The sequence below is a fragment of the Acinonyx jubatus genome, chromosome A1 (assembly GCF_027475565.1).
Source record: "Acinonyx jubatus isolate Ajub_Pintada_27869175 chromosome A1, VMU_Ajub_asm_v1.0, whole genome shotgun sequence".
NCBI classification, from domain to species: domain Eukaryota; kingdom Metazoa; phylum Chordata; class Mammalia; order Carnivora; family Felidae; genus Acinonyx; species Acinonyx jubatus.
This window is the reverse complement of record NC_069380.1, coordinates 104,437,369-104,455,271: the sequence shown is the minus strand read 5'-3', so window position 1 is coordinate 104,455,271 and position 17,903 is coordinate 104,437,369. Positions and strand designations below refer to the sequence as shown.

The window sequence follows — 17,903 nt, the reverse complement described above, 5'->3', positions numbered from 1 at the left end:
CACAGTAGTATGGAGATACTGAAAGCTAGAAAGGAGAGGGAAAAAACAACAAAAGATAGGCCCCATATTAGGAAGAGGCTAAATCCTAAAGCCTAAGAGAAAGCTGTGAAGCTACCTGATTTGACACCTAAAAATCACCAGTGCCTACAAGTTAGAGGCAGTGGGTGCCTCTGGAAGTGGCACGAACCATGTATTAAAGAAACTGAAGTAGGAAGCACTGGTTGCAACTTTGCATAAGAAACAACTAGAAAGAACAAAATCATCTTCATTACCATCATGAGTACATTTCTGTGTCCTTCCCCAATCCTGCCAGGCTAAGGCTTATTTGCTAAAAAGGGGCTCAAAACCACAATGAGGTATCAATTCATAACACTCAGAATGGCTCTTACCAAAAAGACAAGAAGTAAGTGCTGGTGAGGATGTGGAGATAAGGCACCCCTCACGCACTGGTGTTTTACATGAGTCAAGATATGGAGGTAACCTAAGTGTCCAGTGACAGATGAATAAATAAAGAATACATGGTATATATACAACAGAATATTACTTGGCCGTAAAAAATAATGAAATCTTGCCATTGTGACAACATGAATGAACCTAGAAGATATTATACTAAGGGAGTTAAGCCAGACAGGGAAAGACAAATACCACATGATTTCACTTACATGTGGAGTCAAAAAACCAAAAGAGAAAACAAACAAAAAAGAGATGAAAAGACTCACAAATATAGAGAAGAAATCAATACAACAACAACAAAAAGAAAAACAGGCTCATAAATATAAACAAACTGAAGGCCACCAAAGTGGAGGGGATTGGGGGGAAGAGCAAAATGGGTTAAGGAGATTAAGAGGTATAAAACTTCCAGTTTCAAGTCTTGGGGATGAAAAGTGTATCACTGGGAATAGTCAAACATACTGTAATATACTTATCATGACAAGCATTTCATAATGTGTATAATTGTTAAATCACTATGTAGTCTACCTATAACTTTAGAATTTAAGTAAGTTTTAAATTTTATTTATTTCAAGTAAGCTCTACACCCAACACAGGGCTTGAACTGATGAATGACCCCGAGATCGAGAGCTGCATGCTCTAACAACTGAGGCAGCCAGGCATCCCTAAAACTAATTTAATATTATATGTCAACTATACTTTAATGAAAACATTTTTGGTCTGTGACACACTAGCAACAACTGAGAGTAGAAGCAGCTACTTTAATCAGGGGAGAAATGGAGAAAACATTTACATACTGAATCCTGAGACCTTCAATCTCCTCTCCCACTTGACTCTCAGAACTCAGTAGCCACGACTGTCATCAACAAGCAAAAAATTAAAAGATTCCTTTCTGTGAAATCTAATTGTAAAAAAAACAATCTTCAAGATGACTTAAATTTCTCAAAGAACCAGCAAAGCCACATTCATCTCCATTAAGGGCTTCAATGACAAGCTCCAAGCACCAATGCAGAATTTCCCTGGCCAAGGACCACAGTTACTTCACACAAGGCTAAATCTAAGCACCCAGGCTAAAAGACAGGAAACAGAGAGAAAGACATTTCAAGAAACAGAAACTACAAGGTGGAGAAAACCACATCTTTAGCTAAGTTTGGTGAAGGCTGAGACAGTGATATGTATAAAATTAAATAAGAAAAGAAAAGGAAAAAAATTGGTTCCAGAGAAAACAAGAAAGCTGTACAAGGAAAGAAAAAGGAGTCACAATTACCACGTGGCTCAGCTATGAATCATTTTAAAAAGTCATAAAAATATAAAAACCTAATCAAAATAATGACATAAAAATATATTGTGAGGATGGGACAAAGGGAAGAGTGCATGTGTGTGGTGGGCACATGTGGGTGAAGGACGTCAATTAAATTTAATTAAAGTTAAATTAAAAATCAAAAAGTACAGCAAGACAACTCTAATGTTGGGGAATATCAAGTAATTACTAAATCAATCAGCTAAGAGTTGAAAGAGGTTGCCTGTGGTATGACACAAACAGGGACATGAAAAGTCAGGCAACTATGGATTTTCATGATTTTCTTCTGTTTCTCTCAACTATGTTCATGGGTAATTCTGATAAAGATTTAAGAAGCCATACTGGAATAAAATACATCTTTTCAATGTTCCCATAAGTATAACAAAGCAAAGCAAAAGGTATTCATTGATGGCAAATTCACTCTGAGTCTTGGTCATACTCTCAGTTCCGTAATACAATTTTTTACACAAAGGGAGGATTTCTATTTTCAGCCATACTTGGCATCAACTATTCAAAATGCACTAAAATTAAAGTTTTCCGCCCAGGGCTCTCATTGCTTTTTCTTTTCCCAATTTCTCTCTACTCCAAAGCTGAACATCTGTGGTCTCTGGAAACTTTTCATTCTAGAAAAAAAAGAGATGGGGGGCAGGATCCAAAAAGTAACAGAAAAATACATAAAGACTTTTCTTACTGGGAGAAAACTGGTAGAGCAATTCTTTTCTGTCACTCATTCACTCCTTAGGATTTCTTTCAACAGTGTTTCCCCTTTTGGTTTATTGACAGGCATGGAACACATCTCTTCATTATTCAGAAGCCACTGAGATGTGATTACTCATGAATACAGAAAGTCAACTGCTTACAGCCAGGCTTAACTGAACAGTATGAGAAAGACTATTTAGATCAATTTTTAAAAAAAATGGCAAGCCTACTTTCCACAAAATGCAAAATCTATAATTTCTAAGAATCCACATAGGGAAATAATGAGACTTCTTGATTTAGAGGGATATGTATCAGTAGCACTTTAATAACTGAATTCCATCAATTGTTAGAAGCAGGCTGAATTAAGGAATAGTTTTTATTTTTATTTTTTAAGGAATAGTTTTTAAATTGATGATTAATATACTACTATAAAATACAAAGCCACTTATTGAGTAAAACGGTATAAATGTTCTTTAAGACATTGATTCTTTATCATCAAAACTGGATTCCAGAAGTCAATGATGAGAGAAAAAAGCAACTAACATGAAAATAGTTAGTGCTTTAGTATAATTACAAAATAGGGTATGTCAAAAATCCCTAAGAAGCTCATACTTTGTAGTTGTACAGTGGTTACTGAACTTCGCTGGCCACAAGGGGAAGAAACTATTCACTTTATCACAGCTACCATTTAAAAGCCTTCAAATGAGAGACTTCTGACACTTTTAGTTTTGTAACATTTTTGTAAATCAGATAATTCACCTCTTTATCAATTTTTGATAACCAAAAAATCTTACTACCCTGGTTTTTGAACACATGGCCCATCCAAAGTCCAGCCAAAACAAAAACGAATATTCTGTGCTTTTAGGAAACCTCGCAAGAAATATCAGCAGATGAAAATGTTACCGAACAGTAAGTCAAGAAGTGAGTGGCACCTAACACAGATGCTTCTATGTCACCTTACCGCTTACCTGAAGTTTTTCACGTGGTCTTCCACCCCTGAAAGACGAATCGAATGCTGCAGAGCATTTAGGTAAGTCAGAGCTTGTGTAGAGGATCCCCAGTTCACGTCTGTGGGAAGACAGGGTACACACAGCAACACACCAGTATTAACCAACGATCAAGAACCAGTTTGAGGCACAGAGAAGTAAACGATGCTCTGTTTAAAAAAACAAATGCTAAAATAAACCAATGTACTGACAATGCTCAAGAGTTCAAGTGCATGGCATGACACTGCAATAATACTAATCTGAACTGGAACTGCATTTAAAGAACAAGTACAGTTCAGAAAAGACTAAGGTGATGGGGCTAGAGACACGCTGTGCATGCAACTCAACAAAGTTCCAAAAATAATTTTAAGATTATTGTTTATATAGCCAGAGGCCTACTGGGAAAGAGGCTGATCTCTGATGGAAAGATTTCAAAACTGTGAAATTACCATTCGTAGAACTTAATAGTTTGTTATTGGAACAGGAAAATTTCACACTCTGCATTGAGTAAACAGCCTGGACACCAAATAGGACTTTAGAAATTTGTTATTTTAGAGAAATAATTGTTTCTAAGATGGCTAAAACATTACCTTCTTTGTCCATTTCATTTCTAAAGCCAGCACTCTAATCCAAAACCTCCCTGCATCATATCTAGATTGCAAAATGCTTCCTCACAGTTTCAGATGACGACACTGCAGCTACTCTTGCATTTCTTCCTAACTTAGTCGAATGGGGCCAAAACTTGTCAAACTTTTCTCACTGGTTCCTCCCTCAGTGTTACAGTTACCACACTACACTGGACCAATCCCAATACACCTAAGGATCATCATCTTATGTAGAGATACACCCAAGAGTTACCAACACAACACATTCTGGGAAATCTTTAACCCCAGTTAGAACATATTTGTCAAATGTTCCCTGCTATATGGTGAACTAACGGAAAGATACCACATCCTTCTAATATACCGTCCATTCCGTGCAATTTACTCCAACAGGTGCTAAGACCACAGTACTAACACGTATGCTTATTAGGCTAACAGCTATTACAAGAGCTATTCTACGAAGTCTAATCCTTCCAAGGAAAATTTTAAAATACATTGAGGGTCACCCAAATGTTAGTAATACAAATGTGTCATTTTTCTGTAAGTAGGATTAGTTAAATTTACGGGCAAGTATGAAATTACATAGAATAAAAAGTCTTGTGGTAATTATTTCACTAAGACTACATATATCTGGAAATGAGAAGTATTTTAGGTTTTACACAAAGCACCTTTCAAGTACACAGAAGATGAAGCTTAGACAGGAAAAGTAACAAAGAACCTCGAAGTGTCTTGTGGCTTGAAACAATAATAAAAGAGTACTAACCTGGTTTTTTGTAGGTCACATAAATATACAGCCCAAGGACTATGACATATGTTAACAATGCAGCCCACCAGTTAATGACAAACATCACTATGCAGCAAAGAATAGCTCCAATAAGTGATATCCACATGTTGTAGTATTTGAATGCAGGACGCCATCCTAACAATTACAAACAAAACAGATACATAAAAGTCAGTGAAATACCTTATCTGCTTTAGACAATGGAACATATGTGTGCACAAAATAACTTTCTTTGTGGTTGCTTTAAATATTCAGTGTAAGGCTAACATATAAAAGTAGATTCATGGAGCATTACTGAGCACAATGAACTTTCACAATTTTTGAAGGCCATGAAGAAAGCACATGTATTTAATTCTACTTTATTCTATGCATCAACCTATCTTAGTGAATACAAAAAAACTACAAAAGATTGAGAGGAAGTTTCAAGTTGAGTCTTTACAAGCGTGGCTTTATGTTTTAGATTTTACCATGAAACATATGCATATTCTAATGCATATACAAAAGAGTTCAAACAAAATTTTCTGGAAAACTTAATTCATCTACTTGCTAGAAAAATTAACAGTTGGGTGTAGAAACTTATGTTCCCATTTGATGAAGTATTTATAAATTAAGTTCACTATAAAAAAAATGCTCAAGACCATGTTTTCAAATTTTCATTCCATAGCCAAAATACTATTTAAAAATCATTTCAATAAATTTCATATTCTTTTCTTAAATTAAACTTTTAATTGTGAAATTATTGCAGATTCCCACAAAGTTGTGAGAAAGAATCCAGAGAAATTCTGGGGACTTTTTACCTAGGTTTCCCGCAATGATAACACCTTGCAAAATCACACAATAACACAACTAAGATACTGATATTAATACAGTAAAGACAAAGAACAGTCCAATATAAGCAGCCCTTGTGTTATCCTTTTACAACCACACATACCCATCTCTAAAATTTATATTCTTAAAGGAGAGACTGAAGCTCAGATGTGTGTGTCCCAACTTCCATACTTTATCTTCCCTATTCTGAGAGAATTTGAGACCCTTAGAAGGAAAATTGCCTTTGTTCCTTCATTCTTTCTCTGATGTCCAGCTGTTGTTATGGTTTATAATAAAAAGTCCTCGATGAAAGCATATGGGGCAGTTTTTCAGTTCCCAGAGACCATTTAAAACAGAACTCCACAGAACTTACTGTGTTAAAAATATTTTTCTGGGCATGTGAGCTTTATCATAACCATGTTCTTAGAACTTAAATGGAAAACAGTTAAATAAATAATAAAAACAGGGAGAAAATAATTCTTTCATAGTATTAGTCAGAATTGGAGATCAATGGTATCTTAAATGGTTCTAAGAAACAGTAAACTACCAGTAAACTTTATGACAAAGAGATCTTTGAAGACTCACTTAACTTGACTCTAGAGTAAAGGTGGACTGAGCATTAATGGGTTAATCACTCACAACACCATCTTTTAAAATGTGTTGAAGTTTTATTATTTTCTCCAAAATCAAAGACATTAATGCATTCACAGAACTTTAAGAAAATGTAAGATCACCTGGAGATTTTGCAAGTGAGGCATGGAACACCGAAAAATTGATCAAAGCATACGATGCAAGGAAGAAGTTAGAGATAATTGGAGCGATAACATTCAGTTCAGCTGCAAAAGACACATGAGGTGTATTTAAGGACACACTATACACATCTTTTAACTTTTTAAAACATGAAATTATTTTAAGACTTTAGATGATAGATATACCCCTATATCCACACTTCAGATTTAATGAGTACATATATTTTGCCACATGTACTTCATATACTTTCAGACATCAACCCTTGGGTCCACAGTTGAACCCTCTCCACCTCATTCTTCCAAAGTTGCCCTATTTTTCCAGTGACATTATATAGTTTTACTAAGCACATATATAGTCCACAAGTTTTATGCAGTACTGTTTTGGGTATTTTCAAAGTCAGACAAATACCATATTTATCATTTTGCAATTTGGTTACATTTATTATATTTGAGACTCATTCATACTGATATGTGGAGATAAAGCGTATTCATTATTTTTACTCTTCGATAATAGTCTGCAGTTTCATTCTTCTGTTAGTAGGTATTCAAGTTGCTTTCCTTTTCTATTATAAATAATGACACTAAAAACATCTTTGGATATGGTTCTTTGGATATACATGCAGTTTCTTTAGGATACATATAGACTGCTAAAAAGAACTGCTGGACTGTGAGAACCTTTACAAAACATTAGTGATTTCTTCTCCAAAGTAGCCATACCGAAGAGATACCTAGCAGCATTACATGAGAGTTAGTTTCCATACTTTCTGGTCTAATTCAGACTTTTAATAAAAGTCCACTATTATCTTCAGCAGTGGAAGACTCATTTAACTCACTTGTGATCAGAGGTAAAAGTGCCCAAAAGTAGCTCAGGGGAGGCTCTACCTTCAGGAGGGCACTAAAACCCTTTCTCGTACGCTGTCATTTTATTTGTTTCAGGGACAAGAACCTAGGAGTTCCCTCTGATGGAGACTTAGTGATGGTAATAATTTTCGCAGGTATGTACTGAGCACTATAATTTATAGTATTTTCTACATACACTTTCATTTAATCACAAAAAAACTAACTTAGTTTACTAGGCAAATTAAGGTTTTCTTCATAATTTAATAATTCAATGTTTAGAGTTCACACTATAAATGTTACAAAATCTGTATTAGCACATCATTTGTATGACTAACCAATTAAGATGAATCCAAGGGCAATTAAGAATGTTAAGATGTAGCCACGAAGAGGTTCATTATTTTTCCCATAACCTTTAGCAAACATCTGGAAAGCTGGGTAGATGTTGTCCTTACACAGAGCCTAGTGAAGAAAGGCAAATATTAGAGGAAATATAATGAAATTAGACAAACAGACTTCCTTACAGTTATAATATGTGTAAGTGTATAATACTGTATAATACTATATAAATGTATAATACTGTAAAATTTCAGACACAGGATTAGAACACAAGATTTCTACTTCTTGATCCTCTTTCTTCCCACTGTGTCACACTGCTTTACCTAACAAACGATAAAGGAGACTGAACATTTCAAGTATCAAAAGGTAGTTGGTAGAGAATACCGCTGAAGTTTTTATCTACCTTACCCCCCTCCCCACGCTGAAACTCTTTTATGAAGATAAATGGCAGAGAAGCAGGCATACAAATAAATCTGAAAATTTGAGGAGTATGACATAGATGTGACCTACATCACAAAAAAAAAAGTCTAACTCCTAGACTTAAAGCAAATAAAAATCCTTATTATAAAACTTAACCACTTTTCTTAAAACTCTACTAAAAACTATTTTAAGAGATATATTCTACATTGACCCTACTCACTGGCTACAACTATAATATCAGGAACAAGGCTGCAGAACAACATCCTATTCAGTGTCAGCTGTTTGCTTAATGCTCATTAAAGGGAGATAAGATGTGCCTCATTCATCATCCTGAGTAGCTAACACAATGTGTGGCATATAGTAGGCATTCAAATGTTCATAAATCAAAACATAAAGGCTGTCATCATGCAAGAGGGCACAAGGTCCTTTAATTCTTTCAACTTATACTTGGACTGCATTCCTTATTCTTAGTAAGACATTATAAAAAATTTGTGCAATGAGAGTAAGTTGAAAAAACAAAACTCCATCACCATTTACAGATAGACAACTTGACTATACCTTCACAGTAGGTAAATGCACTAATGTTTATATAACGAGAAACATTCACGAAATTAAAGATACCTGTCTTGAGATGTGTGTGTATATATCATACACATATAAAGGCAAACAAATGATTTGAAAAAGTTAAGAATCCCAAAGTGAAATATATTACCATAACTTCCCTTTCATTAAAGCTTGTACTATGAAAATACCTACCTGAAATATTTTGGGAGCACTCACAAGGGATGCTAATGCAGAAGAAAGAGTGGCTGAGAAGATACCTGCAGAAATTAATGGTGCGAATCCTGACACCATGCTCATTACCTTAAAAAAGGGGAAAATTAAGTGTTACAAACAGGTCAAGAAAGAACAAAATACTATATATCATTATTATGCTAATGAAGGAGACTAACAGTCAGGGCAGGGGGGTATGATAATAACAAGCAGTAATAATGGTTATGTGCATTACAAATTTCTAAAACATATTTACCAGTAGCGTTCACCTTGAATCTTTTTATTTGGTAAAATTTCAGACACACAGCAGACAGAAGAGCATAATGAACCACCAAGTATTTATCACCTGCTTTCAACAATGATCAGCTCAGGACCAATCTCACATCATTGTGAATCAAACCCCAGACATCACTTAATAAACAAATATATAAATATTTCACCATGTACCTCTAATGGGTAAGAACTTTTAAAAACTCTAACTACAAAGCCACTGTCAGAATTTAAAAAGTAGTTCCTTAACATCACCAAACAGCCTATCACCATTCAAGTTCTCCAAGTTGTCCATCTTTTCTTGCCTTTTTAAATAGTTTAAACCAAAATCCACAAAAAGACCACACATTAAATTTGGTGGATACGTCTCTTAAAGTCTTTTTCAATCAGCAGGTTCACTGCTTTCCTTTACATTTTACTATTAAGTCATTGTCTCAGAGAAGCCTCACACTTCTGGATTTCACTGACTGCATCTCCAACTTGTGGTATGTAACCTGCTGCTCTCACCTCTGTATTTCTAGTGAACTGACATATCTAGACAGTGCATCAGGATGAAATACAAGTTCTGTGGCAAGAATATTTCAAGATGGTGCACTTCCATCAAGAAGGTTGTTTTTTCTTTCTTTTCTTTTCTTTTCTTTTCTTTTCTTTTCTTTTCTTTCTCAAGAAGGTTGCTTTTTCTGTCTTTTCTTTCCTTGCTCCCTCCCTTTCTATCAGATTGGTATTGTAGTTATGTTTTCTCTTTCTTAAAAAGAGACCTCAACTTTCGGAACCTAATGTGGAGATATTTCTACCTGAAAGGACATAAGTCTATGATGTGTCTTTAAATAATGTGGGAAGTAGGAAGTTATAAATAAAACAAAGTCAGCCAAGCACTGGTGATTAATAAAATCTCATAAAGTACATTACACTGCTTTCTCTATCTTTGTACATGTTCAAAAATTTCCCTAATGAAGTTTAAAAAAAAAAAAACGGATTGATCACTTAGATCATGAGAAGACAACCAGATAAATCCAAACTGAGGGGCAAAAAACAAAGTAACATGCCTGGACTCTTTAAAATAACAACACCCTGGAAGATTAAAACAGGCAGGCTGGAAACTCCTAGATTAAAGGATTTTAAAAGAACATGATAACTCAATGCCATACGTAACCTAGATTGGATTTTGGATCTAAGAAAAATACCTATAAGGGACATTACCGGAGCAAGTGGGGAAAATGAAGATGGATGATATATTTAAGTAACAGTATTTCAACAACAACGAATTCCTGAAGTGGGCTAACTATACTGTGCCCATATAGAATATTTCAAAGAGCTCAAACTGATGGGCATTTTATGGTGTGTATAATTTGTTTTCACATATTTGAGAAGAAAGAGACTATACATATATACAAAGGTAAAGGCCTGGGGCAAAACATAAACACCTAGTAAATTTAAGTGAAGGGGTAGGTATAGAGGTATTCATTGCACTGCTCCTCCCACATCTTTGACAACTGTGAAAAGACAAGACCGAGGTGGAAAATTGTCTGGAGGACTCAGGTACTGTCAACTTGACCCATCCATTATAAGTTCCACCAGTAGTGAATGATGATCATTACCTAGATTCATTACTTCCCTAGTAGAGATTTACTTTTCATTTATAGTGACCAAGACCGTGCCAACTAAGAAGAAGGAGACAAGGAAATATGGTTTTAAGGTATTTGTGACTATTTTGCCCTTGACTGTAATTTTATACTTTAAACCAGATGTAAAGTTAGCTATAGGCATGATCCCGGGCCACAATGCATACATCTGGTTTCATGTGTTGATAATTCCACCTTGTTTCACCTAAGTAGCTCTCCCTGTATCTTTCAAAAGACTTAGTATTAAAAATGAAGAATACATTAAAGTGGTTAAAAAAATATTAGCATTGACCTCTGTAAGCATTTCAGAGAGAAAAAAATCTTAAATGATTTTCTATTCGGCCCTTTAGTCAAATTTTGGTAGTTAGATATATGCCATATGTTTTTCACAATCACTATGTTTCACGGTCGTTAATACTAGATTAGCAGTGCAACTCCTGTCTTTGGGGAAGGAGATTATAAAGGACAGATAAGATGGACCAGGATAAAAATGAACAGACTTGATTTCTGCTATATATACTTTTCAAATCCAAAATTGTGTGCCTGTCCATCATGACCCCAAGGGTAAGTGCAAAGACAGGAGATAAAGGAAGAAAAAAAGCAAAGTACAGAGAAAATGATACTTTGCTGGATTAAGGCAAAACAGACACCACAAGCATTACATGTAACTATAACCTTTCATCTGTCAATTTTGAGGGAAAAATCACGTTTCCTCTTCTTCTATCACCTCTGAAGGGAGGTAAATAATGCTCCACACTTAGTATCTAGAAACGCTATCCTTCTAAAATTTGCTGAGTTTCCTATTTTCTAGTTACATATTTACTCAATAACCTCTGCATTTCTCACCATTTTATGATAAAATATGAATAGCAAGGATAATGATAATGAATGTAAATAATGGTAACATCAGTGTTGTCCACAATACATGATGGAAACAAAGATGACAAAAATAAAGGTCTTATCTCTAGTAAGAGAAAAAAAAGCAAAAGTCAAGATTTTTCTATAGGGGAAATATATGTGTATGTGTTGATGATTTGAGGTTCAAGAAAATCTTCATGGAACTGGGTTTCCTTGATTAAAGGAATATTTGCACATATAAAAAGAAAAAAAGTAGGTGCATTCCAAGCAGAATGAAGTGCCAAAAAAAAAAAAAAAAAAGGAAAAGACTAGGAGAAGCATGTGTGCATGTATATATGCAAAAATATGCAACCACATGGGTTCAGTGTGGATAGAAGGCAGTGGGACATAAGACTGGTTATGAAGGGTTTTGACTGACAGTAAAAAGGCTCACACTTTACTAAGCAATGGTGAGTCAGTGGTTTCAGAAGACATTAAAATGTAGAAACACATTAAGAAACCTATGACTATAAATGTAAAAATCAAAATTTAAGACAAAATGATCCAAGTCATTTTTCTTCCTGAAGTATGAAAAGACAAAGACATGCACAATGGCTTTATCAAGTGTGGTTTTGGGTGGATTGCATCATCAAACTCCAACTTACATGCTTGTTACTTATGTTCTGTGTACCATTCTTCATTCTCTAAATGATGAGTTTACGCTTTTACAGGATTTTTTTGTTTCACTTAACAAAGCATTTTTAAAATTTTTGAAGATTTATTTAGTTGTATAAGCAAAGCAGCTTTACATAAACCAAGCTGCTCTTTGCTTTACTGAGTCCATACTAGACTTGATAAAGACAACACACTTTTGTATTTTAAGGCAACAACACAGAAATCTGATTGGCATTTTCAGTCACTGGGCAGAGATCAACATTTGTGCCTTTCATACACAATATCAATGTCAGAATTGGCCTGGATCATTAGCTGGGTATGAATACTTTCTTTCATGCCTACGACTATGCCTAGTCTTGTGACTAGAAAAAAACAAACTTCTATTATATAATTGGGTTATTATATAATTGGGTTCAATATTTCTAAACACTGAAAATGTAGACAATTGCTTGAAACCACAAAAAATAAAAATAACGCCATTAAAATGTTACAACATTTTATTACAAAATTTCATTATTCTACATGAAATTTATACTGTCCTAAAATACAATAAATCATCAATTATTGTTTATTATAATTACACTAAACTGTAAAAACACCAGGAAACAAAATTTTTAGTTTTTCCTTTGATTCAGTATAATCTTCTGTTTGTAAAAACCCATATATTTTACAGAAATTTCATTTTACCTTTAGAACCTTGTAGAGATAATAATAAAAGGAAGAAGAAATGATATCCTCCAAGTTTGGACAAGTAGTGTTATCTTTTACACAGTTCGTATGTTTTAAAAGGTCACAAACTTTCAAACATCCATTAAGAACTTAATTCTGGGGGTGCCTGGGTGGCTCAGTCAGTTAAGCATCTAACTCTTGATTTTGTCTCAGGTCACGATCTAACAGTTCATGAGGTCAAGCCCCATGTCAGGCTCACAATGCAGAGCCTTCTTGGGATTCTCTCTGCCCTTCCCCTGATCTCTCTGTCTCAAAAATAAGTAAGTAAACAACAACAACAAAAATATAATTCTGTTGTTCAATGGTAGTTTAGCACACTAGGACTATATGGGCCTTATCTAACTAAATAACACTACTGATACTCATGAGTGTTTTTTTAAAAGGGATTTTATATATAAAGCAATTATGTAGACACCTCTAATTAGAAAAACAAACTCATTTGAACAAATGTGGATTTAAAAAACTCAAACTAACATGAAATACTTGCACAAATCTAACAAAACACGTATAGGACTTGTATTCTGAAAACTACACAATGCTGATGAAGGAAACCAAAGACCTAAATAAATGGAGTAATAGACTGTGTTCATGGATTCTAACACTCAATAGAGTGAATATGTCATTCTCCCTAAATTGATATACAAGTTTAAAGCAGTTCGTATCAAAATCCCACCAAGACTTTTTTCAGATAAACATAAGATTACTCTAGAATTTTTACAGAAAATAAAAAAAAACTAAGATAACTAAAACCATTTTGAAAAAGGATAAAGTGGTAGATATCAATCTACTTGACTTTAAGACTTCTTATGTAACTACTCTAGTCAAGAATGTATGGTACTAGTGGATGGATAGATGCAAACATCAATAGAACACAATAGAGAACCTAGAAATAGACCCAAGAAATATGACCATGTGTGAGATGCTTGTTTTCTGAAATTATACACCATACATATGTACTATATATTGTACCCTAATATAGAAGTGTTACCCTTGGGAGCCCTTTTGCTCTTGAAGAGCTTCAGATTTTACCCTTTCAAAATTTTTCTATTTGCCCAATTAGTTATCTACAGACTTTTCCAACAGATATCTGGGTAGAAAATAACAATAGCCCTCCCTTCTAAGTTAGTGCTGGAATCTCAATGCCCAAATTTGATAGCAGTCTAACCTCTACATAAGTGTCTGTATAATATAAATATGATGCTCACCTGGAAATTGTTCATTAGGCCATAGGAACAAGGGCTGGTTTCACAGGATGAAAAGTCGAAGTTTAATTTGCAGGCTGCAGAAGTACAGTTTGTTAGCTCTGTTACAATAGTGTCATTAAGGTTCCCAGTAGCATCTCGAACAACACAAGAACCTGAAGTGCAAGGTACAATAATAACAAGTAAGATAGCTCAAATTTATATTCATTTCAAAATTACATATATCCATAAAGCAAATTATGGTACTGAATATATACTTGTTAAAAGTACTGACATTTTCACCATTTACTTTCATAGCATTTATAGTTTACAAAGATTTATCTGTAATAGAATTTAAAAAGCATCATGATCCCCAATATTTTAATGAATCAAAACATTATTAAAAACTAGTATTTTGCAAATACACGATTAAAAACCCTGCACATATGGTTGTGGAAAATGATAACAAGCAAAACCATTTCTAGGTCTATTTGGTAAGATGTCCTTAAGCAAATATAAACACATTGTGTTGAAAGAGTTACAAATGGGAGAAATGTTTTCCTGCTCCAAGTATTTTATATTTGAAACATGCCAAAGATCAGATTTCAGGTAATATCAAACTTCTGTGAAGGAAAGCAATGTGAGTATCAATGAATCACAATTCTGTTTAAACCTCTGGCTCAAGTAAGTCTACCCTGATATTAAGGAAATACATGATTATTGGAGAATTGATTAAAAATAACTTTTGGGGCAGAATGAACGGGTATAGGTGAAACAAGATTAACCACACATTGTTAATTCTTGATAACTTCATTGAAACTGGGTGATAGTTGATTAGAAAAAGCTCTCTACTCTTGTGCAAAATTGAAAACTTCTATAATACGACATTTAAAAAACTTTATTGATAAAAAAGCATTTCATTATTTGGAACAACATATGATGTGTAACTATTGGCAATTACCATTCCTTAGACTTCATATATTTTTACTTTTGAAGCCCTTTAGCACTCCTGTCTCACCACATATGAAGTAAAAATAATAAACAGTGTAGCCTAAAGTGAACAACAAACAGAAACTTAAGTTTGAAAGGAAGAACATTTTAATGATTAGACAGCCTACATCAAGTCCTTTTTGTCCTCAATTTCTTCATCTAACTCTCAGAATAGTGTTTGCAAAACCAGGTTTCCTTAAAGGTGCTTGTGAAACCATTTGGGTGGGGGGAGAAAAGAAGCTTGTCTACCCTTTATAAAGCATGTATGTTTTTAAGTGTTTCATATTCTGATGTTCTACATGGAAGTGATTGGGTGAAAAAAGGTTCCATTACTTTGAACTAGTTACACAACCACTGACGTAGGCTGGTCAGGGAGAAAAGACACTCCAAGGGCTAATGTGGACAGAATGAAAGGAGTATGATGGCCAACAGCGTTAGGGGGTAACATACAAACAGAAACCATTTATTTGCTGTAACTATTTTCCAATTTGAAACATAACCAGTTATATAAACCTTTCTTTAAATTAAAACTAAATTTTCTTGTGCCAAGAACTTTCAGGGGAACACAAAAATATTTTGCTAAGCTTATATATATAATTGATTTGTTTTTTCTGAATGAATTTCAGAGATTTGCACATATACAGACTTGGAAGAATAAATGAAATCCAACTCCTTTACTAAATGTTAATTTAGCCCACCATGATAGCATTATTAGCATTTCCAATTCTTGTTTAGTGAAGTTTCAAAATTACATTTAGGCAAATTAACAGGAGAGTTTATAAAAAGAGTTCTGTCATTACTTCACAACATATCACCAAATATGTGACAAAATACAATTTTCTTGGAGTGAGCAGGTGGCTCAGTCAGTTTAGTGCCCAACTTCGGCTCACGTCATCATCTCATGGTTCATGGGAATGTCATGATCTCATGGTTTGTGGGAACAAACCCCAGATCAGGCTTTGCATTAACAGCGCAGGGACTGCTTCAGATTCCCTGCCTCCGTCTCTCACTGCCCCTCCCCTACTCATGTTCTCTCAAAAATAAATACACATTTAAAAAATTTTTCTTACCGAAATACTATGAAAACCTTATACTCTGTGGTCTATGATTTTGGAGTTTGATTCTTCAGACTGGTTTTAAACTAAAGCTTTATTCTTATAATATACTTCAGAGATTTAACTGGAAAACTTGAGTCTAGACATTAAAACAAGGCTTACAATTCAAGAATATATGTGTTCTGGGTAAAGTATATAGTTTCACCAAAGTGTAGTAAACGCAATACAATTTATCTATAGTCACTACATGTAAATTACAGGCAAATCAATATTTACCTTTTTTTCTGGATTAGTATATTTTAAAGAACCTACTTTACTAACATTCTTTAAAGAATTCATTATAAAACAAAACAAAATCTCTCTTTGCCAAGAAAACACTTCTTGAAATCAAGTGTCAGTTATCCTTGGTAAGGAAATCTCTAAACTTTCAGTCTTGTGCAAAACAGTGATTTAGAGACTGGTTGACCACTTAAGTCCTTTCAAGTTCTAAAATGCCATGATTTCATGAATGTAATAAAAGATTTAAAACCATTTTCATTCAATTTAGTATGTCCTGTTTACCAGAATCATTTTTTTATGACAGAAAATGCCAAATGCTGTTTAAATGTCTTGAAACAATCTTCATACGTAGTAAGATTAACATGCAAATATAATGACCATAAGCAAAAATATTAAAAATTTTATAAAGATCACAAAGTAAAATTCACTTACTTCTACACCATTGTATTACATTTTCTATAAACTGTAGCTCAGTGAAATTTAAGTTTGCAAATAAGACTACATAATTTTCTAATTTACTTTAATAAAAATCTTAGAGGAAAAAACAATAGAGCATCTGGTAGTTTAGCTAATGCCTATAAAACCATTACCAGTTTATTTAAAACTCTTTCTGAATTAAAATATGCAACTCTAAACTTTCTTACTGAAATATTTTTTAATTTAAAAGTTAGAAATATAAATGTCATGGAAATAAATACTTAAAGTGTGTACATCATGAAATTTCTGAAACACATAAAAAACTATATGGTTATTTACCTACGGATACTGCAATTCCTATGTAAACCACTGTAGTAATTAAAATGGCTAAGAGTGTTCCTTTGGGTATGGCTGACTGAGGATCCTAGAAGGCAAGAAAAAAAATTTAAGTCTACCTTTAAAAATAATATACATCTACGGTTTTTTATACAGAAGTGATCCAGTACCTTGTAATACTTACCGCAAGATCACCTGAGATATTTGCTCCGGCAAGAATCCCAGTTGCGGCAGGGAAAAAGATGGCAAATACAGAAAAGAAAGTCTCTTCCTCCCGAAAATCTGGTCCAAAGTTCTCATTAAATATTTCAGCTATGGAGAACAAAATGTCTTTGGCAATTAATGGAAAGCAGATTGCACCACTATAATTTAGGTCAAGTCTGAGCGATACATATGCACGATCCCCCGCTTTTTTTCAGTTCAAGTCACTGGTAAATTCTTGAATACCTCCTAGGTGAAGTCTGGCATTCCTCTTTTCTTATATGAGGGAACAGTTTACAATCAAAATGATGATTTGACTTCGGTCATGCCTACTAGTCCATATGCCTTACTAATTATGTTTCAAGCACCTCTACCTTGATTGGTATCACTAGTCCAGATGTCAATCAAAGCATGGATAAACTTCTTAATGTCTGGGGTCAGTCAAGGAAACAAGAAAGGAGGTAGAAAAACATCATACTAACATGGAACCATTTTTTTCTTACGTCTAACCTACATACTATCTGTATAGCTTTCTCTACTTCCTAGTGCTGACCTGTTTATGCTTTG

At 34.1% G+C, this 17,903-nt stretch overlaps 1 protein-coding gene across 2 annotated transcripts in view; it reads right to left on the bottom strand.

Moving 5' to 3' along the window:
* Positions 1–17,903, bottom strand: part of SLC12A2 (solute carrier family 12 member 2) — a 106,596-nt gene that overhangs the window by 35,646 nt on the left and 53,047 nt on the right. For both annotated transcript variants that reach the window (XM_015067424.3, XM_027076780.2), the window contains exons 8-15: positions 17,320–17,447; positions 17,139–17,223; positions 14,083–14,234; positions 8,727–8,834; positions 7,550–7,673; positions 6,360–6,461; positions 4,801–4,956; positions 3,418–3,517 (exon numbers count right to left, since the gene is read on the bottom strand). In XM_015067424.3, the coding sequence (XP_014922910.2) occupies positions 3,418–3,517; positions 4,801–4,956; positions 6,360–6,461; positions 7,550–7,673; positions 8,727–8,834; positions 14,083–14,234; positions 17,139–17,223; positions 17,320–17,447 (955 nt within the window). The remainder of the gene's footprint in view (positions 1–3,417; positions 3,518–4,800; positions 4,957–6,359; positions 6,462–7,549; positions 7,674–8,726; positions 8,835–14,082; positions 14,235–17,138; positions 17,224–17,319; positions 17,448–17,903) is intronic.